This window comes from Toxorhynchites rutilus, unplaced genomic scaffold (assembly GCF_029784135.1).
Source record: "Toxorhynchites rutilus septentrionalis strain SRP unplaced genomic scaffold, ASM2978413v1 HiC_scaffold_186, whole genome shotgun sequence".
NCBI classification, from domain to species: Eukaryota; Metazoa; Arthropoda; class Insecta; order Diptera; family Culicidae; genus Toxorhynchites; species Toxorhynchites rutilus.
In genome coordinates this window covers 1289-25000 of record NW_026599747.1, presented here as the reverse complement: position 1 = coordinate 25000, position 23712 = coordinate 1289, and the positions used below count along the sequence as shown (strand labels likewise).

The 23712-nt window shown below is 41.8% G+C and overlaps 1 protein-coding gene across 4 annotated transcripts; it reads right to left on the bottom strand.

Moving 5' to 3' along the window:
* Window positions 1–6: 6 nt before the first annotated feature.
* On the bottom strand, window positions 7–23444 carry LOC129781714 (uncharacterized). 4 transcript variants are annotated; one of them, XM_055789286.1, is made up of 7 exons: window positions 23435–23444; window positions 20916–22014; window positions 15479–15599; window positions 15208–15405; window positions 11833–15143; window positions 11550–11773; window positions 7–5182 (listed from the first exon to the last, which is right to left on the bottom strand). In XM_055789286.1, exons 2-7 carry the CDS (start codon window positions 21983–21985, stop codon window positions 2676–2678), a joined length of 7431 nt encoding a protein of 2476 aa, XP_055645261.1. In that variant the 5' UTR covers window positions 21986–22014; window positions 23435–23444; the 3' UTR covers window positions 7–2675. The 4 variants fall into 4 exon arrangements, with proteins under 4 accessions (XP_055645261.1, XP_055645262.1, XP_055645260.1 ...); XM_055789287.1 differs by lacking the exon at window positions 23435–23444 and adding an exon at window positions 23101–23140; XM_055789285.1 differs by lacking the exon at window positions 23435–23444 and adding an exon at window positions 22949–23043.
* Between the last annotated feature and the right edge of the window lie 268 nt (window positions 23445–23712).

Here is a 23712-nt window from a genome sequence, read left to right as displayed (position 1 = left end):
GCAAAGTATACGATCCATTCCAGCGTGACGTGGTAAAGTTTTGACTCAATACAAACATTTTTTTTTGCGTTTTTATGTATGAAACACACAAAATTGAACGATGTTTTAGTGAAATTGAGAAAATTCACTACAAAAATCATCAGTTGGAGAATATTTTATAGATTGATTGGCTTGTTGTCTGTCAAATACTTTTGTGACGAAGCAATACCTGACTTTGTTACGGACTGTTGAACATTAATGTTTGAAACGGAACTGAAACCGGTTCAAAACATACAAATGAACTCTCTTCTATGTTTTGTCAACAAATAGATGAACGTAGATTCCACAATATAGAATTAATTCTTGTTTCGACTTCCGGTTTGCTGCCTGGTAACAGTATTGAATGACAAAAAATATGGGAACCCCCTACGATTTTGGTATTTTGTTGCAGGTGTCTTACCAGCGGAAGTAGAATATCGTATTCCAATGTCATTTTAAAATCGAGGATGGTGATTTCCGGTTCGTTAAAAGCGGATCTTAAAAGACCGAAAGTGGCATGAAATTCCACAATACGATCGTGAATGGTAGCGTTGGAATATACCCATGGGTACGCGTAGAATGAAAAAAGAGAATAAAGTTTGATAGTAGGCAGCTAGGATTCAAGCGAGAGGGAGATAATATTTGAGTGGTAAGAACATAGCCTTAGAGCGACGCGTGTAAAGTTGTACAAAGAAAGTACACATCCAAATGCACAAGCAAACGTCGACGGTCAACGATCAAAGTCAACGTCCAAATCAAAGTCAAAGTCATCTTCAACACGCAAACATAAACGCCCTTGCACAGGTACGCGCACATGCACACAGATACATACAAAGAGTTTATCAAAAATTTCTGATAGAAAAATCAAATGCGTTCACCCTGTAGTGAGCGCCACTCGATGAACCAGGATTGTGCTAGCCATTGATGGCAAGCGCCAGAGTGAACGTGTTAAACTATCACGATGTAAAAATTGGAGGTGGGTTTAGAACCACCTGAATTTTCCCAAACAACGGCATACCGTGTATTACAGTTAACAGGTAGATTCAATTTATATAGTTTATTTTGATGAACATACCATAAGCAATTACAATTGCCTTGTTTCGCAATATTTCACAATCTAAAAGAACATTGAACTCATTTTGCAATATTTCTTCTCTGTTCTTGAAACAATGAAAACGCAAAATGGCGCTAAAACGCTAGAATGAAGAGAGCCAGAAAAAAGTCACCATGTTATCAAATTGTCAGCGTTATGACACCTTACCGTTCTTGAGATACAAAGAGGGATATGTTCAGGATCACCGGTCGCGTTAGGACCACATTCCCCTATAGGATGGACCTTTGGAAGGGGAAGGAGAGATCTAAGAAGAAAATGAGAAGTATTCAGAGTAATACAAAACATAAAAAATAGTATATATTTTGCAATACGGTGAAATTCCTATTTAATACAACTTATTGATTGTGTGACGTGACAACGCTTCGTGGAGACTTTTCATGTATATCGCGTAAAAATTTCGACTTCGCACTCTATTGATTCAATTTTTTTTTCGTTTGTGAAAAAGTTCTATTTCCATTTATTAATTATTTATAATTTCCCTCCTACAACTTGTATACGTTTGGCCCAAAACTTTGCTCGGACTCTATTCTGGCCAACAAAAATTTGGCTGAAGATGAATAAAAATATTCTCTATCCAATGAGTATTATCTTGAAAATGTGTTTTGGGTCATTTCGAATATTTTTTAAAAAATTTTCTTCAAAATAATTCATTTCCCCCATACAACTTGACCTATAACTTTTCTCAGACCCTTTTCCGATTAAAAAAATTGTGACTGAAAGGTGAAATAATTCTGTATCGAAAAACTTCGATAACACTATTCGAACAACTTTTATTTTTGATTTTCAAAATTCTGTATATTTTCCTATTTTGAACCATGCTCACGTTTCAGTCTGTTACTTTTCTCTGTCACGATCAAGAAAAAAATGAATTATGTGAAAAGATGAATGATTCAATTCTCTGTCTAGTGAGCATGTTTGTGAGAGATGTCACTTGATAAACAATCAATTTATTTCAATTAAAATAATTCATTATTCATGAAATCCGGCATAACATTGAACAGAAACTTGCACGCAACAAAAAATTTTATCCGCTGATTTCACACAAGTCCGTAAAGAAGGAACGCGAAACACGAGAAAGCTCGTGAGCGATCCGTAAAATGTTAATATGCGCGATGATGCAGCAGTGTTTGAGCCCCGAGAGTATTGTTTTCCGTTAAATCCGCCGGTTGTTTTAAAACATAAGTGATCACATGCGCGGGCTTCGTAAACCGTAAGTCTAAAACATATTCTGAAATTGCCACATAACTCAGCAAAAATAGTTAAAGAATATTAAAGCTATGCAGTTAAGAATTAAAATATCACTAATGCGCTTATAAACGGGGTGAAATTTGCTATAAGCAAGCTATATACTACTATATGCAACGGGCGCTAATAATTATACAACCTAGCTAAAAACTAAAGTGGGGACGCATTTTTTTCTTTGAAAAGTTGGCACTTTTTAACCATATTATCCAATAATAGCCACCCCTTTCTCATCAGAGTGGTACACAGTAAAAAATTGGCACACCCGCGTGTTCTCAGTTCAAACCAAATACTGCGCTCGCTATGCTTCCCCGACTGCGCTGGCTTCAGCGGCGGCGACAAAATTTGCTTGAGCTGAGGAACTGTTAATAATGGCTGATTCGGGAGCAGCTGGAAATCTCGGCCGTTTGGCCTCACCACCACCACAATCGTTGCTTGTTGTTGTTGTTGTTGTACTGCTGTCATCAGGTTTACGCTTCATCGTGTTAGGATTATTGTTGTTGTTGTTATTGTTGGCGGTTTGTGGCGGTGGTTCGGTAGAAGCACTAGATTCGGTAGTACTACTACTACTGTGGTGGATATTCCCTCCAAGATCACCACCCCCCTCATTGTCCTCATCACCGTCCTCTCGATTACTCGGACCATTCGAGCTGGGACTGTCATCGACCGTCGATTCGTTGTCATTCTCGAACTGATTATCGTCACAGCTGTCGGTCTCGTTTCCGCCTAGAGGCGCCTCCGACGATGTGACACATCCGGAGGATCCCAGCGGCAGAACGTTGGCCGGATCCTTCACATTCAATCGAACCGCCAACCGCTTTAGGCTGGAAAGCGAATTTTCGCAATCCGTCGTATCGATTTCGGTTAGATTTGTCCCGGATCGTTCGATCTCGGTGTACGTCCCGAAGGGCAGTTTCCCCAGGCATTCCAGCTTCAGTACGTGCATTTTCGATCGCAAATGCTTCGCCAGATGACCGTGGATTCGGAATCCGACATCACAGTCCCGGCAATAGAACGGACGAGGATTCGAATCGGTTGCGATACCGAACGTGGTTGTCATCGATACCTTATTCCGGTGGGTGGCAGATCTTTCGTGTTTCTGGAACAGACCCTGCGACCGGAAGCTTGTCCCGCAGGGTTCGCAGCGAAACTTTCGCTCCATGTAGTGAATGTTCATATGAATCTTCAGTTGAGATATTTTGTGGAACTTCTTGTGGCACACTTCGCAAACGGGTCGACCACCGTCCTCCTGGAAGTGGCTGAGCGAGAATTCGTTGGATGGCGTCGTTTTGAAACCATCCTCCCCAACCACAACGGTACGGGCTACAATCGCTCCCAACTCACCACCCGGTGTGGCCGTGTTGGTCGTTGGTGGCACTAAAACTACCGGGGCTACAATCGGAGCCACGATTGGAGTGGGAATCAGCTTGTTCTCCACCAGTGGCTCTTGATCGGAAGCGGTTCCACTTTCGCTGTCCTCTCGCTTCCGCAGCGTAACAGATTTTGTAAGTTTCAGATACTCGGAAGCGACACTCTTCGCACTTTCCTTCCCCACTACGGCTATTATCGTAGGCTTCAACTGCTCACTCGATCTGCTGTTGCTTCTGGATCGCACCGGACCGACGGCATCCAACTTAAGGCTTCCGGCTGCTACCTCTGCTAGCGTATCCATTCGCGAGGCATTTGGTTCTGGTATTTCTGTAACGGATGATTCTGCTGCAGCTGCTGCTGCAATTTCCTGTGGTGGATAGACGCTCGGTTTAGCTGCATTGGGGAGCTCCTTTACGACTGGCAATATTTCGACCGGTTCAACAACGACCGCCGTCTTCGGATACAACTCATTCTTGCCGTTGAATATCCGATAGGTTTTCTCTTGGAGCACCTTAGAAGATGCTGTCACGATTGGAATTGGGTGATCATTGGATTTCCCACTGGGAGCAAGCTCCACCTGTACCGATCCCAGCGATCCCATAATGGGAGCATTCGGAAGCGTGACAACACCCGATTCGTACTGATTGTTATTGTTGATGCTCTTCATCTGGCTCTGCTTCATTTTGCTGTCCTGTAGGGCACGCTGTTTGATGTACTCCTGGAAGTAGACATTGTCGTCCGCGAGCTCCTTCCCGTTTGTGATCAAATTGTTCGCCAGCGGGATTTTATCCGTGTTGGAGACTAGGGTCGTCAGAAGGTTCGCCGTCCCCGTGATGGGGGTGACCACGTCGGAAACCCGAACGATAACCTGGGATCTGTTCGATGACGGGGAGAACTCAGCTACCGCGTGCTGCTGCTGCAGCTGATGCGGTTGCATTATAACATTCGACGACTTGGTGAGTTGGTGGTAGATCGGTTCTTCGAGTGAAAAATCCTTCGGTTTTTTCGTCAAATCAATCGGCATCGCTCCGTCGTCATCGTAGGGGGAAGAATGACTCAGTTCTCGCTTCTTCTTGCTCAGATTTGGATCAGAGTAGTACTGTTCGTGTTTGAGCAGATTGAACTCGACTTTTGGTGTGTTGCCGAAGGTGATAATTCTTCGGTTTGGTTGACTCGCGGCGGTGGCGTCCATGGGGGGTTGAACTAGCTGATGCTGCTGCTTGGGCTGCTGCATCATCGCCGGGGGACCGGGAGAAATGCTGGGATTGGAGCCGTAGCTCAGGGGTCCAACGCGTTCGAACTGATGGTTGCCTCCGTAGGCCGCCACCGGGCTGGGATAGCTGGATTTTGGCATCTGGGACCCGGTTGGAGGAGTCATCGACAGAGACAGTAGACAGTGGGCTGCTTCATGTTCCGGTAGGCGGCTCTTTGATTCATCTGAAAATAATAAAGGTATATTTTAATTGGAGTTTATTGCCAGGAAAAAACAGTTGAGTGTATATATAACAGTATTAAGCCGACGATATTCGACAAGCGTGGCTAATAGGTTTAGAAAACGCATACACAGTCTTAATCCCAGCACAAAGTATAAACTTATTAAGGCTTAAGAATAATAAGGGAAAATTGGCATTCTCATAGTCTATTTCTGATAATTACAATAACAGCTTTAATAATTCTCTTTTAACAAAAGCTGTCTGAAGAAATGAAAAAAACTATGAATATTTTCGAAGGAACTGAAGCCAGTATGAAAAAAAATTGTTCATAAAGTTTTCCAGTCGAAGAGTTTATTGAGAATCGAACGTAAATGAGATTAATGGCGTCTCGAAAACTGACGAGTCAGTTCTCAATAACATCTCTTACAGCAGCTCGATTTGTTTGCGTTCAAGTTTAGTCCACTCTGTTGGATATTAAATCGTAGGTTAAGGAGTTCAGAAAAAATATTCTACTATTCCACGCTCGACGCACAATTACGTCAACAATTCTAGTCCATGTTCAAAGCTCAGGTTGTTAACACATTTTATGCCAAGCGTTCGAAAAATCGAACTTTCATAATTTTCATGGCTTTGGAAAGCAACCATATGGTAAGGTTTTAGCATCAAATGATAGCTTAGTCTATTAGCTTCCACTCACTTTCAATTTTGTATAATATTATTGAGCAATAAATTCGGTTTGAAGCAACTGTGTGCGGAAAGTACATAACCTCACATAACCTAACAAAAAACAAAAACTATATTAAATTGAAAAATATGTAAACTTTTCTACAGTATTACTTTGATAAAAGATCACACATTGTGATGTAGACAAACCCATCGGATTGAACCTCCTACAGCAACAAAAATGTAGGTTTTGGCCAATGTTTTTGTTTGGCGATTTTTTGTCATTTACCGGAAAATGGAAAAACGGGAAAAAATAATCCCTGAAGCCAATAATCAAAATTACACCAATGGATTTTGTTAAACATGTAATTGTTACAGCTTGGTCGTTAATAGGTTGAGGAGTTGAGAGTGAATATGCGGTTTTTCTTCTGAAGTTTCAATAAATATCTTTTTGCGGCGACTCGTAACAACATTCATTTTAATCAATACGATGTTATAACCTATTCGTGATTTTGAACTACAAGATTATTATGTTTTTGAAAGTTTATGAAAAAGATGAAAGAAAGCTTATGATAAAAAGACGCTTATGAAAATCTTTGTGGCAAGAATTGAAGTCGATAGGGTAAATACTGGAAATGTTGCCATGTTTGAGAGACTCTGCAGTATGATTGAAAATAGATAAGCGAATTAGATTTGAATCTTGAATTAGATATTATAGCTCATTTCCCTGGCTCCATGGATGAACAATTTAAGTGCTATTTCTCTGAATTGATGCAAAAAGGTGCTGCTTGATTCCTCAGTTCTAGATTTGTTCAATGAAAAAGTCACACTCCATGAATCCTTAATCCGTATGCTTACCGAGAGCGGAATTTCAAGTCAAGAAACCAAGAGAAAAAACAAACATTGAAAACAATATGAGGTTGGTATTGGCGGAATTGATATTTCAGATGCTACAATTTCACATTGAATTAGTTGTCGTCTCATATAATATAATAAAAAAAAACAACTTAAATGACCATCTTCTCGCAGATGGCAGTTTTGTGATAATAAAATGCAAGAGTTCTAGTCTTTTTTTTTCAAAACGCATGCATTCTAAATATATACCGGGAATTTGTAATTTGAAATCTTCCCGCTGAACATGTTTCAATATTTATTTTCAAATTGGTGCTATTATCAGTAGTCTTAACTAGCCAAAATCTGTTTGCACGGCGATTTTTTTTATCTCATCAGTTTATTTTATTAGGCTCATTTGGCAATTCAGCTGTAACAGAGCCGAATTCATTCGTGTACATTTATATCTTAAGATAACTTTTTGTTGTATATTACACTGTTAATATTTTTAGGCGTAATACTATTCCTATCCATCGATAAACATATGTTTTATCTATTACACACTCGGCAATTTTTGATATGGATAATTGTATTGGTCAAAGATATTGTGTGAAATTTTGTGTTGCAAATAAATTTTTTTGTGCCGAAACGTTGAAAACATCGCAGAATATATTTGGTGCCTCGACTATGTCGAAAAAAACAGATATACGAATGGTGTAAGGCATTCAAAAACGTCCGAGAAGAGATGAACGATTTGCCACGTCTAGGACACTGACACGTCTGTGCTCGGAAATCTTCATTCAAGTTTGGAAAAAATAACCCCTTAATTAAATATCTCTCACCAGATCGTTCGTCATATGGTTAATGTTTTGTGCATGAGAAAAGTCACAGCACGACTGGTGTCAAAAGAGCTCAATTTTCTTCAAAAAATTCATCGTGATCAAGTGACTGAAGACATGCTGGAACGATCAGATTCTGAACCCGATTTTATTCAACGCATAATTACTCTCCAGATATGGGCCCGTTTGATTTTTTCCTATTTCCAAACTCAAATTACCGCATCATGGAAACCGTTTTGACAGCATTGAAGACACAAATATGAATTCGCTGCGTGAACTGAAGGCAATTCCTGAATACAGCTAAGAAAAAGTGATTCGATGAAAAAAGGGTTTCGTTGGAAAGTGTATTGCTTCAGAAAGGTCCTATTTTGTAGGCGACATAATAAATTTCTATGATAAGTCGTTACGTACAAAAAATCCATTTTTATTCCTAAATAAATTCACGCGCCCTTATATACTTGAGCAGATTGCTTCGATGAATGAGGAATGAGGTATGTTTCCCGAGTCAAGATGATAAAGCTCGTATTGTAATGGGGTTAGAGCCAGAAAGCAGGCACCGATTAATGCATCTCGAATATCGCGTTATTCTACCGGATTATGATTTTGTCATGGCTGCTAAACATAAGCATATTCCGTCTGTTCTCGCAGGATGCAAATAAAGCTAGAGTACCTTGGTTATACTGAAGCAGTTCAATGTAGTAGTCCAAAGTACGTTGCAGTTGGTTCAGGAAGGCATTGTTGTTCTTCGAGCACATTTTCTCATAAGCTCAATTTTAAAAGGGTGTGCGAACTGCCCAAATTCGAGATTATTTGGTACCAAGCCAATAATCATAATTAATGTGGATGGAGGACCAGACGAGAACACATAGATATTTTCGAATCATCATTTTAATCGATGGAATCTAAATGCAATATTCGTTGCTACAAATACTCCAGGACGCAGTGCTTTCAAACGAGTTGAACATCGAATGGCTAATCTTTTTCATGTCAGCAGGTTCAATACTTCATCATGATCATGAGGAATCTCACTTGGACCCGAAACTGGAAACGAAACATCTCGAGTTTGCTGGGGAATCGTTAACAGAAGTTTGCAATAACCTAGCGATTGAGGACATCTCATCAACGCAGAATATATTGATTCCACAAACTCCCAAATCGATTAAACGAAATTAGTACGATATTAACCCGAGTGCTCGTATTGTGAGGGCATCCCAGTACCTTTTGCTAGTAGTAAAATGTAACAACAGGAGCTGCTGCATTGAACCAAGAAGTAGTTACTTGTGTGTAAATCAACATCCCGTTACCAGCCCGTTAGGGTACCAACGAATGTATGGGGAAAAAAATCGACCATAAAATTTCAAAAAGTTATCCCATGCAAAATGTTCACCACCTCGAAAAAACACCCTATGCAAAATTTCAGCTCAATCGGACTTAAGGGAGAGTGGCGCAAAGCGGTCAAAGTTTGGGTTTTTGAAAATCGAAAAAACACCGAAGGGAGTGAAGGAAATCGGGGTTTTCGAAAAAAACAATTCGATTTCGAAAAAAAATTACAGTTATCTAAAAAAAATTGTTTTGAAAAATCGACTTCTTAGATGTAATGTTTTTTTTCACAAATTTTTTTAGATAATAGTAAATATCGACGTTTCGTGCAATTATAAGACATTTGGCTCAAAAAAAATAAATTTGAAAACCCCGATTTCTGGTGATTTTTCGGTTTTTCAAAAAACTCAAATTTTAACGCCTGCGACACTAGTAAATGAAGTTCAATTGAGCTAATGCTTTGCATTGGGTATATCGTACAAATCAACATTACGCAGCAATTTCCGAATGAAAAATCGAGATAACTATTTTATTGGCACCCAAAACCATACGTTTTGACTCGTATTCCGAAAAAACGAGTCCCAGAGTGTCGATTTTTGATAATTTTTTTTTAGATGACAGCAGATCCTGACGTTTCATGCAATTTTAAGAGACTTGGCATAAAAAAAAATCGAACACCCCGATTTCCTTTTCCCCCCCATTTGGGCGATTTCTTTGTTTTTAAGAGGCTTTAAACTTTGCACTAAGTCTGATTGAGCTCTTATTCTGCATAGGGTGTTTTTTCGAGGCGGTGAAAGTTTTTTTTGGAGTAACTTCTTGAAATTCGAGATGATCATTTTCATTGGCACCCTACAGCCCATGTTCATCTCAGCTAAACGCCAGATGGTTTGAAGGCAATCGCAATCGCGTCCTCGCCTCGCTTCCTCGCACCAGACTTTTCTCTTATATCAAAAGTTAAGGCAAAACGAAATAGATATTTTGTGGTGCATTTGAACAGTTGCAACCGAAGCGACATGTGCTCCACCTTTCAAATTGGGCTAGGGCACGTATTGAAATCGCTATTAAAACGATGCAAAAATGTGTAAAAGCTAGAAGAGACTAATAATTAATTAAATTAATTAATATTGGAAGAACTTGTTCAGATACTTATTTATACTACCAGTCCCAAAACTTATTTGACATTCTGTCTATGATGTCCAATCAATAGAGACATATTCAAAAGAGTGGCGATGTGTTTTTCCAACCGAAATATGAAGCCAAATGTTTTGGGGACACCTGATGTGATCCTGGAACACGCTAAGGCTGTAACAGGAGTAACCTTTTTCACAAAAAAGTAATAAAAGATAAGTAACCTCAATTCTCAACATTGTATTGAACACTCCTTCGACATCCAGATTTATCTGGGCGAATGGGTGATTCCACTTGATGTTACTTGTTATTTTACACTACGAAGCTGATGAATAACTTAATAAATTGCTGCTCCAGGAAGACACTCCCCATTATTCAGAGTGGCAAGTGACGTGAGATGGCTCAAGTCACAATACTCCCGTAGGCGAATGGCGTGACTATAGTTTGCCATTAGATGAGATTTGACGTCTTGTCCTCATATGTTGTCGGTTCGGGTATCAAATAGGAGCTAAAAAGTATAGTGGCTTCCAGAATAAAGCGGAAAAAATTGAAGGGATTAGAATCAAAGGGGTATAAGTGACTTGATCGATTTCTCTTCATCGACTTTCTCTTTTGATCATAACTCAACTGCAAACACATTTCCAGCTTATTCGATAATGTGGACGATAGGTCAGAACTTCAATTATCGGTTTCTATAGCAAAATCAAATTGGAACGTTTTTGTGCGCTGAGATATTCACGAAAGAAGAAGTTGATGAAGAGAAACCGATCAAGTCACTTACACCCATTTGATTCTAAGCACCTCAATTGTTATCTCATGTCGATAGCCGCGTCGAATAAAGGGAATTATTTGCGACATTGCTTGAAGAACATAGTTTAATTCTGAAGTCAAATAACAGGATGATCGTATCTTGAATGAAGAATTCTAAGACTCGTGTGTTCTCTGATCTGAATACGGATAGAAATTAAAGCGCTATCACGTTACGTGTAAAAGAATACAATATCGAGTCCTACTTGTGGTGAAACAATTGGACCAAAAACTATAGCATCGACTTAAATATAGGGCGCTTTCGCGATTCCATCGATTGATCAAAGAACATCGAAAAGCCTGGCGTGGAAATTTTTCTGCTACAGTTTCCGTACCAGAAACAAATTCTGAGCCTGCCAGTAATCTGTAGCATAATGTCAGCAGAAGCATTCGGAATCAAGACCGCTTCTCCAGAAATCTGTAACCAAGAAGCCAACAATCATACTAACCGATTCGGCCAACAGTTCGGACGCCCGGAAATCACCCCTGGATTATAGCGATTGCAGTGGTAGGTAAATGAACTATATTCTGTTGGTTTCCCGAAAATGCGGAAATTTCGGGAAATGAGAAAACTGACAAGTTAGCGAATCCAGGACAAAACGAAACTATCAAATATTGGAATTGATCCACGTCACCCATAGGTTTGTGGATTGCGAAAGATTCGATGAACGTAGAAGAAAAAGTAAAGTTGATGGTATAATAGCAGTATTCTTGGTACAGGATACAGAAGAGAACATCGTCGTAACTGGTTTAAAAAAAAGCAACGGTCATTAGGACACTTACCACTGTCATCGCTATCCTCTCCCTCGCTGTCGGAGCCCGTATCCGAGTCACCGGGAATCGTTGAAGTTCTCTCACTAGAAATTGACTGTTGATCGCCCTCGATGTCGATATCGCCGCCATCATCATCCACACTGGTCGGTATCGGGTTCAACCCGAGCTCGGTGCACTTCTTGAAGTGACTCTTCGACTTCATGTGCTTCGTCAAATTGCCCTTCGTCTTGAAACTGAATAAAAAACAATCAATCAAACCCAATTCAGACAGTAAACTAGCGCAAACACTCACTGAAAACTGCAATGCTGACACGAGTACGGTCGCACATCGGTGTGGGTCCGGATGTGTTTCTTCAGCATGGAAGGTTTCTTGCACCGAATACCGCACTCCTTGCAGACGTACTTTCCACGGCCGCGTCCCCGCACGTAGGTGTACTCCTCGGTGCTTTCGAAGCCCCCCGAAAGCGTCCGCTCGGTAGACTCGCTCCGCGGTGGCATACTGTCGTTGGAGGCACACTTATCGTGGTAACCAAAGGTGATATAACCCTGAGTGGACGAAAGAGGCGCTTGCTTGAGTATGTGCTGCACACTACTGCTGTTGCTGCCCGGTGAGTGGGTTGGGGGAACGGAAAATGTTGGGAAATTGCTTTTAACCTCGCCGGTAGTCATAATGGCACTGCTCGATGAGCTCGAATTGACCACCTTGAGCGAGAGATGTTGGGCCGCTGCAATTGAATACCGGTGATCACGCTGTTGGCTGCTGTCGTACAACGACATGACGGTTATAGGTTTCAGTCCCAGCGGGTGGGGATCGTTCTCGGGATGCACCTGCCAGTTACTGTACATCGAAAGTTGCTTCTGCGTCTGAACGTAGAAAGGTTGCGTCTTGTTGACCGTACAGTAGAATGGCTTGGTGCTGGATTTGAGACCGATGTTGGTGTACGCATGCCCGTTGAAATACAGCTCTCGACAGGACTTGGACTGTCTCGGAGTTTCCGGCGATATCAGCGGCATTGTGTTGTGGGTGGGAGTGATTCCATGATGCTTCTTCGGAGTGAAGGTTCCCGGCTTTAGTGGCAGTGAGTTGGGCCGCAAAAACTTGGCCTTCATGGAAATTGGTTGGGGTTGACCACCCTCCAGCGGTTTAGTATCCATTGGCTCCGGTTTACATTCCGGTGTTGAAGGTGTCTTGATAAGAATTTCAGATTTGGAAATGAGATTTTCAAAATTGAAATATCTTATTTCCTCTTTCTTGGCGGGATCAACAATGTTCTCCTTCTTCCTCGGGCTAATATTGTCAGCTATTCGGGTGAAATTAAAGCTTTTCTTTGGAACAACGCTGAAGGGTTCTTGTTTGGCTGGGGACCAAATTTCTTTGGTCAGTCCATTTTTGCCCGGTGGCACGACGATGAAGGCCTTTTTGCTTCGATAGCCATCCTCGGATTCGCTTCGCTGATCCAGCGACGAAATTACACTCACGGGTTTGACCACCGACAGCAGGGAAGCCGATTGCATCTTCACCGCAGCGCCAATGTGATTACCGCTCGGAAGCGAGATCGATTGCAAGATCTGGCTAGGGCTGGCTGCGATACGAGGACTACTTCTCGGCTGCATTCCATTTGGAACCACGATGGTATTCGGCCCGGGAATTCCCTGCACGAATGGTATCAATTTACCTGCGTGCATGATCTGCGAAGCTTGACCCGGTGACACCTGGGGCAGTGTTAGTGGATTGTAGGCATTAATTGGATGAATTGGTGGGAAATGAAAGTGAGTGATCGGTTGCTGCTCGTTGTTGCTATTGCCCGAAAGAGAATGCTGATGATTGGAGAAGAAATTTGATGTCGTCAATGCGGGAGTAAGAGTAGGCGTGATCGTAACCACTAACTTTGGCGTCGCCGGATTCACTGGAAGCGGAGATATGTTGTGGTTGGATTTTGATATCTGCTGGAAGCTTCCACCAGAGTGCATGGTGTTACGATTTCCAATTCCCGCCATTTCACGCATCTCACTATCCTCGTCCGGAGAAAACTGAGTAAAAGATCCACCCGATGTATACCGGTGATTCATCACTTCGTTACGATCAACCACTTCCATATTTCCGCCAAACATCTGCAAAGTGCGATGTTGAGAGTGCCTCGCAGACACGGACGAATCGACGGAATGATTGTCTGTCATTATTATCGATCGCTTACGCATAGGTGGATTTTCATTGGAAGTGACATGCGACACCACAACGTCCGGCTCGGCAGTGTTCGGCCGGCTGTAGTTCTCCGAAGTGTTACTTTGAAAATCAACAAGCCGTGTGTTCCCAAGCAGGGGTCCGGGCGAAGGCAATGGATTCTGTACCACATCGATGATTCGTACCACGGCGGGAGCACAACTAAGCTGAGAACCTTCGGCGGTTTGCAGCAGCATCGATGACCCGCTGGCCGTACTCATCGTGCTGCTAGAGCTGTTCTCTTTGGGTGGCATCGAAATGTTATCCGGTCGAGCTTTCGGCAGTTTGAGTTGCGACTTTGCGAGCTTCGATAGCGTCGATGGGTTTTTCGGTGGCGGATTCAGTGATACTCGGGCGAGATGCTTCAAGCTGGTCGGATTGTACCGATCACTGGCGGACCGGGAACGCATGAAATGGGACGACGGTGATCCGACGGGGCTGATGGGAGCACTAGAGGGGCTGTTCAGGTTGCTGCTGTTTCCTTGGCAGTAGCAAATGGTGTGATATTTGAGAATCTCCGCGTCTCGAAAACTTATGTTGCACGATTTGCACGTGAAGAGGTTTTCGATGTTCTCATTTTCCGGGTTTTGAACCACTCCGAATCCGCGTGAATTAAGCAGGAGATCTTTGATGATCGATCGTTCCGGATTTTGCGGATGTTTACTCACGGCAACTGATGGCAGGGTGTGTTGCGGTTGCTGGGACTGAGGCGTCGGATTTGTTGACGAGATTAATGGCAAGGGCTGAACCAGTTGTTGTTGTACTTGGGGGGATACCTGCTGCTGGGGTTGTGCGGTCTGAGGTGGGGTTTGGTACTGATCCATGGATGAAGATGTAAGCTCCTGGCTGTACAATGACTCATTGCTTCGTTTTCTGTGGCGTTCAAACTCCGCCGGCTCGGACAGGTCCGGTTTGCTCAAATTCAATGGCAGATAATGCGTTTGAAGAAGCGGCTCAGCCGCCGACGGAAATGGTTTCATAACCAACTGATTTTGCATGTAAGGAACTTGGTTCTGCTGTACGTTGGCAACAATAATTTTGCTAGACTTGCTAGAAACAGATATCACATTTGCTTCACTTGGCAATACGCTTGCGTTCGGTTGCGGGGTTTGAGCTCGCAGCTGATACTCTTCACTGTTTCGCTTCTGCATCAGAGCGCTAGCCAGTTTGGAACTGTTACTACTGCTACTGCTGCCTGCGGCACTAAGTTCTTGACCGACGTGGGGAGAACTCGAACTACTGCTGACTGAAATGCCGCGCGTAATACCGGTAATCTTATGATACTTTTTCTGCAACGGTGGTTCCACCACCTCAACGATGGCTTCGTTGTCTGAAATCAGTTTCGAAATGTGCTGCTCAAGGGATTCTACGTTTTGGCCATTCTGAAAGGAGTAAAAAGTCAGATTTAGAAAAGCGATAGGTTCTTTTTTCCTATCCTTTACATACCAAATAGTGAGGCGTTGTTGGAGCGGAATTTAAACTCGCAACACCGCTGATATTGGCCGTTGATACAGGGAACTTGTTAGCCAGTTTCGCGTCGAATTTTGTGTACAATGCAGCGTTATGGAACTTGGGTTTGTAGGGTTTTTCCACCAGCAGCTGGGGTGAATTCACCCGGTCTTCCAACGGAGAGCCTCGGTTGATCTGCGAATGTCCAGTAATAATATATGTATATTGATTATTCACACTTGACGCGGGGGCATATAGATAAACTTACCATTTCTGAGCCACTGTTGCTCAAATCTTTATCGTCTATATCGGACCCACCAAAGGAACCGTCTTCGTCTAGCTGTGGGCCAATGTCCTCACCTCGACTTTTCGACGCGTGAGCTCGTGATCTGGAGAAAAAAAAAACGGAAAAAGTTAGTTTCTCGGGAAAATTGTATCGTGCGTTCATATGTTTTGAAAGAGATAGAACAGATTGATATTCACGGGCACGGGTAAATAATTCTAGGAGGTAGACTTATAAGCTGAGTGGACAGCATTGTCACTTAAAATGGTATTCTATAGCGGCTACTTGAAATAGTGAATGGCAAGGAGAAGATTCTAGATAGAAAATATCTGTTTGAATAAGGGCGAGATATGCAGAAGTTTATGTTCTCACAAAATTTACGTAGTGCAGAAGGGATAAACGATAATTTGTCGAAACCAATATGATAACAGAGATGTGCCAATAATATGAACGTTTCAAAACGCTTGGCGTAAAATTAGAAAAATAGAACAGAACATTTTGCATGAGGATTTGGGCTTGAAAAACGATTCACTGCGAGATTGTATCGCTCTGAGATTCCAGAAGGGATAATTCGTTGGTTGATTCCAATCGACCAGTCATTGAACGCTTAAATACTGGTAACAAGATGTAGGTATAAGAGTGCACCACGCAGCCGTGACATTGACCTATCGATAGGTCACGTATCGCGGTTATGCCGCTTGGAAGAACACACACACCAAATTTCAGTCAGATCGCTCTGTTTCTTTGTGTTTGTGGTATTTGTTTGAATCGCGAAAGTCCGATGCCGAAGAAAATGCCTGTAATTTTTTCTCAAGTGGCAAACTCAAAATAAAGCGTATTACCAGATAGTGCAGAACATTCTTTTGACGAAAAACCCCCCTGGTTAAAACGGGAATTTAAACCTCTCTAGTATCTGAAATGACGATTTTCCCAGGCTCCTCAGTTTAGAAGCCTTGGTGTTGATGGCTGTGTTTGCATGTATTGGCAATGCTGATGTCCCCTGGCTCCTTAGTTTTGAAGTCTGTGTTAGGGAACAAATTTCGGTGGGAATAAAAATTCCCCCGGATTGCACGTATTTGCAATGCCGATTTCCACAAGATTCTTGGTTTTGAAGTCTGTGGTGGAGAAACTGTAAATCAGTCCAATCAAAACGTGGCACTTAGAACGTTTTGATAACGCTTGACATTTTCCAGTTATTCAATTGTCCAGGTGATTGCTTTCAGCCACAGTTGAATCGTGAATCACCCACAAGTCGTCAGAAAGGGTGTTCTGGTTCTCCTAATCTTTGAACATTATTATACCTTTGCAGTTGTTCTGACGAGTTCGCATGTGGAATGAGATTGTTGTTGTAACTTTTTAAACCACTTGCTTGGAAAGTCTTGTTTTTTATAATTAAAGTATCATTTAGTCTTATTCTATATATTCGATATTCATGAAGGCATAAACTGGGAGCGGTCCAGCTATTCTTATTGATGGTAGAAGATCATTCATTCCACCAGGATGAAGAAATCGCCGAAGTACTGTGATCAGGGATAATGCCAAATAGCCGGTCGTTTAACACAACTTCGAAACGTCAGTAATATTTTTATCATTTATCATGAGTTTTTATATCGTTGCACGCATAGGATACTGCTCGAATAAGCTCTTAAAAGCATTCATACTGCTTGTTAACTACATATACCATTCGTACGATCACGCTCCGTAAGTTCTCGATTGGGATCAGATCTGGTAAACAAGCTGGCCAGTCCTGATTCTTAAGTCTCTCTTCATTAGATCATGCCATGGCCGTCCGGCTTTTATGAACTGATGCGTTACCCTATCGGATTACCCAATAATTACGGTGGTTTTGATGCAAAAAAGCAGTAAATGATCCTAAAGTACTTCCTGTACTCCTGACTGTTCATTCGTGTTGATTAACGGAATATCTGAATCAGGCCTCTTTGAGAAAATCGTCTAAAGTGACGAGTTGAAAACTCGTTCCGTACTTCCTTTCAGTATGAAGCAGATATCCAGATTGAATATCTTTTCATCATGGAAGGTATTCCTGAAATAGTTATCCCGATTGGATTAGCTGTTTTCCGACTCGCATCTTTGGGAATAATTTTCTCAAAGAGGTGTTTATAATTACAAGAATTTACTGAATTACTGAATTTGGATCGATTCATCGACGCAAATTATTCGTTCGTTTCAATTATTGGTTGCACAATATTCGTTCGAATAATAATCGATTTTTGCAGGAAGTATTCGATTAATAGATTAATCGAACGATTATCGGGGATCACTAGATACGAAAGAACTAGCTCGCCAAAGAGAATGAACGAACGGTAGTTCTTTTATGAAAGAACGGTAGTTCGCGCAACGATCTGATGTGAACTGATGTGTACTGTTTTGGAACGAACTGCAAAGCAGATTGCGCTGGATTTTGGCATTTACAAGCAAATGCATGTAACGCAGGGCTTGTTTTGTCAATGAGTTCAAAATAAAATAAAATTTTCGTAGTTTTGAAGGCAAAGGCGTATTTTTTCAATTTCATGTTTTTTTAATTCCGCGTAATTTTCATATTCTTTTCATATAAAATTGAGGAAATTTGAGCGATTCATGAATTATGTAAAAATATTTTTGCGAAAGTGCGAAAGCAAGTTGAAAAAAGTTTTTCTGTGTTGCTTTCAATCCATTGTGTTGCTTATTGATTGTATGTTTTGTGGTGATTGTTTGTTTATGAAAATAGAAGAAAAAAATCGTTACTGGATTTTCTCTCTGATGCAACCATTATGAAACATGATCTATGATGAAACCTATGTTCAGTCCTATCCAGTGCCACAAATTATCAAAATTTATACACGAATGGAGGAATTAACTTTTTTTCTAGGGTCGGGTAAATTTTCTACTGTTGAAACGCAACACCATATCAGTCGAGACGCGTGAACTTTGCCTAGTATATTGAACGAAAACAGCACGAATGAATTTCGAAAAGCCTGCATTCAAACACTTTCCTTACTGTCAATAACTTCAGATCAATATCACGAAAGCCAAATTAATCTTCATCGCTTGCAGTGAATTTGTATTCAGAACGTGTTTTATTTTCATATTTAGAAAAAAAGAAAGGACCAGGGATCCGGAAAAGGCAACATTATGGGTTTCGTTGAACGTTGACTGTTATGCGGCGGTGAGCGGTTGAGCGGCCAAAATAGCATCGGAATACGATTATACCCATTGCCCATATGATTGGCGGTGTATGTCGCTTCCGGACAATCGGGAGTAGATTAAAAGAACATAGTGAAAGACATAGTAAAAGAATTGTACTATACATTTCAATGCCGAAGTCACCAAAAACAAGAACTTTATGTGATGAATGGCCTTCCCTTACCATTAATCGATTTAACTCTCAATTGGTTGACGTTGAATTTAATGTTGTGATTTTCACTAACACGCTGTGATCTTCAATTTTGACAATTCGTATATCATTACGGAAATGAAGAAGCAAATGAAAAATGAACTTCATTGCATGTTGATGTTGATGTTCATCCCACTCGTGTTCATTAATAGTGTTGTTCCATGTTATTATTGTTTCAAGGTAGGCTGAAATTGGCCGCATTTGAATGCCATGAAGGTGAATAGTTTCGGCACTGGTCCTAACAGACAATATACATACAATTTGTAACTTTTAAATATATAAATAGCTGTCTATGTATATTGAGTTACATCTAATATCCTATGCTGTTCTTGAAAGCGATATTTATACCGCTGAACAAGCGAAAGAACGGTTCAAAAGAACTGGTTCACTTAGATGAACGGTTAGCGACTGAACCGTTTATCGAAGTGAACTGTTTTGCCAATCTCTACTTTGAACCGCACACATCTCTTTCTACCTATCGTGAATCACTGCTGTACAGACGAATTAAGAGCAATAAATGATACATACTTACAAACGACATCATTCTGGCTGACCCCAGAGCAAAATTATGTACCAGTAGCATTCAGAAACCTTTCCCAAGACGAGCAGCGAAAAAGAATATTGTTGTCGGTGGTTCTATTGCCTGACATGTGAAAATTAATTAATTTTTGGTACTGATTTCTAGCTAACAGCACACTATCAATGACACTAATGGATTACTAATTAGTTATTCGTTGTTCAAGCACAAAGCATACCAATTCAGCCCTGACCAGGGAAGCAATATCAGATGGAGATCGGAGCAAAGAAGATTTCTATGTGCTAACTATTTTGCTAAGCTGATTAAGGATAACAAAATAAACGCATGGTGTATCGTCGTCTCCGTACTGAACCTAACGCCATTGGTAAGCTGCCAGGATTCTGTGGCATAATGTCGCATTCAAGGCTGCTTTATCCGGTGTCAGTAACCAGGAACCAACAATTATACACAACCTCTTCAAAATGTAAAATCAACTCATCTCTGGATCCGAGCAACTGAACGTGAAATTGCAGATAGAAGTATTATATTCTTCTGGATTCCCGGATATGCGTGAATTTCGAAAACAAACGAAGTAAATAAGTTAGGAATGGAACTCCACAAACTATGTCAATTTTCGCATAGGATGCTGCATGTTTCTTTAACTAATACATCTGGTGTTGGTGAAGACAAACTTGTGCACACCTACGACAAATCAAGCCAATAATCTGCAAATATGTTGATCGTAAAAACTCATCGGGAAAACATGTTCTCACTAGACTACGCATTGAACATATTCGACTGATCTACTCTCGTGTGCTGCAAAGTATTCCCTCACCAATGTGCCGCTTCTGTGGAACGTGGCTTACTGTCTGTCACGTATAAATTTATGGATTGCAGAGGAGGATTCGACGAAATAAGAAGAAGATATAAAATTGTGACACAATAGCAGCGCCTCGAGATTTCCACTTCTCTCGGATGTTTTTCTTCGAGCGAAGACATTAAAATTTGACGATTAACAGTCAGATCGCTTGCTTAGAGGCGAATGAACTGCAAAGTTTAAAGCCTCTTAAAAACGAAGAAAGAAAGAAGTCAGATCGCTTTAAAAGAGCACAACTTCTTATGTCAAACTATCCGCAAATTGCAAAATTCATAGATGCAAAGGGAACACACAACCTGTTTTTGTGCGATCCTTCTTTGTACCATTTCTTATTGGAGTGATTCTTTTCGTGCGATTTTATCACTTTTGCGATTCGTTCGTGTGATCAAAGCTCCGATTTAATATTAAAATCGTACAAAAAGGGTTGCATAAATGAGGAATTGTACAGAAAAATATCGCACAAAAAACAGGTTTGCTTGTATGAATAAATAAATGTTTTATTTACTGGATAAACTAATGTTTTAATATTTGAAAGAAAAAAAGGTCGGTCATATTCGCAAACCTATTAAATGACTCCTTTTCAGTTGATTTTATCAAATAAGAATCCTACCCACTGTTAATCGAACCCACTTACCGGCAATGCTTGTACAGGTTGCTCTTGGTTTTAAATGCAATTCCGCACGGGTCGCACCGGAACGGGCGCTCGTTGGTGTGGCGTCGGATGTGCTTCTGCAGCACCGACGGTTTGCTGCAGTTCATCTGACAGAAGGGACACACATAGCGGCCAGGTGTGGCCGTCGTGGTGGCGTTGATCAGACTGGTGGACCCGCCGCCGAGCGGCAAATTGTCGTACTGAGCACCGTAGTTCAAATGACCTGCACTTGCTGTTGGTGAACTGCTCTCATACGCACAACTACTGGCCTGGATCGATTCGGCGACGGTTGCCGTCGCTGCTGCTGTGGCTGCTGCTACTGATAGGACACAATTGTTGCTGCTGCCACTGCTACTACTGCTGATTAGAGTGCATTGGTTCGTCTCGTTTAAATCACAGCTAATATTGATAGCACTGTTGTTATTTACACTGGGAAAGTATGGTTTCGATTCTTCACCCTCTCTCGGGGTGTAGCTGATAAAACTATTACTGCCGCTAATGTTGTTAGCGCAACTTAAGGAAGCACCGTTACTGTGTAGTTCGTTAGTAGTCAAAGAGGTTAATTGGAGGCGACCGTAGTTCTCATTGGTTTGGATTGGCCGTTCTGCTCGCATACATACGACGGTTGGATCGTATGAGTTAACTAAATCCGCCTCCTTGGCACATGCTGCTGCAGTCGTTTGGTTTTGTTGTAGCCGTTGTTGTTGTTGCTGGAAGGGCTCCGCGCCACTCAGGTCGTGCGATCCGATTATACTTGATGCTGCTACCACTGGCGTTGTCGCAGTTATCCTGTTGGCAGGTGCTGCTGACGTACCCTGGTTCGATTCACTGCCACTGTCGTTGCACAAAGTGGCACTGGCGATTCGTTTGAATTTCTTATGCAGGTACTTTAGATCTGAGAAGTTTGCGTTGACCGATGAAACACTGGTTGTAGTAGTTTGTCTGGATGACTGCGGATGAACAGGACTCTCTGTTGGATTTGTGCTAGGTTTGGTATGCTGTTGACTCACTGACGTCACTATACTTTCGCTACAGCTGTTCGTTATTTCCATAGCGGGCGGAAGTTCTCCACCCGGATCATCTGGAAGAAAGAATTAAGAAAAAAAGCACAGATTAGAATATGTGACGAAATTCTAGCCACTGTTACGATTGCGAACAAAGCAAACTGAATCTCGGACGAAGGTGGTAAATGAAATACGCTGCAGCAGCTCTATTCCACCCACGGTTTTTCGCGTGTGCACAACCGACCGTCCGTTCAATCGATTGATTCACACCACACAGTATTGACTCCGTGATGAAAACAAACATTCTGTAGCGTGTGTGTTAAACCAGTTTCAGAGCAGCGAGTATGAATCTACAAACAACCGCACACACCCCAAAAAGCTCGTCCGTCCGCTGTGAGTTCAGCTATGCGGGGAAAATTTGACGCGATCGGACGAATGTTCGGAATGGTAGCGCGATCCCGGCGACGATATTGGCGACAGTGGGCAAACAGAAAAAAAACATCGAGGAAGGTATTGCTCTAAGTTTCAAATACATATAGATGAGAAGCGCGCGCCTAGCCGATGAGAAATTATGAAATAATAATACTGAAGTAACAGCTACGCGAGCGCGAGCGACAAGTGAATAGATTTTAACCTTGATTTTCAATTTCTCGAATTTAGCGTCGAGTGTCTACCGTGAATGCGTAGCATTCGTTTCTGGGGTACGTTTGCTCCGATGTTTTGATATGAGGTGTTCCACGGTATTTAATACTTCTGTAATTATAGAGATCACAACATCAGTCAGTCAGACTACAGCTGAGAGCGTCGGGTTCGTGTACACATACAATTACGTAACAATTCTGTCCACACACTTGAGAACACGGATCAGGACAATAGCGAGACCGAGATTCTCCATCTGGAATCTGATTCCGATAACTACGTCAGCAGCTACCGCAGTCGTGTGCGCAATCACTATTCATTGAAGAGCACACAGTAGTGGAGAAAAAAAAGCGACTACGCGATGATAATTACTGCGTGTTTACACATTAATGGACTGCGGAACACTCTCTCCTCCTCTAATCACAGTCTCGAGAGTTAATCACTCGGCCAAAAGGGCATTCCAAATACTACACCAGCGCCGTTGCGTTGGCGCACATATTTTTATGAACAAAAAAGCAAACAACTTTTTCCAACCACGGGAGCCGAACAACAGTTAAGAAACAATTTGCAACACAGCTCCGAGAGCTCGAGAGCAGCAGACGGCAGGCACGAAACTAGAATGACGGCATCATGATACGATCGAGCTCGCAAAAAAAAATATCATGAAGGAAGCACACACATGCCAACACACACACACATATGATATGCGAATTTCATACAGTTCTGTTTCACTGTTGATTTCTATCGCGGGTTCACCCTGCACACTGCTAGTAGCTAGTAGAGGGGGGGGGGGTTGGTTGTGGCTGGGTGCACGAGTGCGAAAAATTTATTTAAAAAAATCCAACTTCAGCGGCTTACCGACCGATCGCGTTACAATTCGAGGGGCAGAGATGCCAGCGCTATGGAAATATCAGGATCAAGACAAACACTAGTCATATAGTATACGGAATCACTCCCTAGCCAGCTAGTAGTGCCCCTAGTGGACTTTTGTGTAATGTTTTGACATCAGCTTGTTTTTGTTTTGACATCAGCTTCGTGTTTTCAGTGGAGAAAATTTCGTCCGTTTCCTTTTTCAAAAGTTGTGCCCGGCAGGAGTCGAGAGACGTCAAAAATCCGACTTGGTTATTTTTAAACTG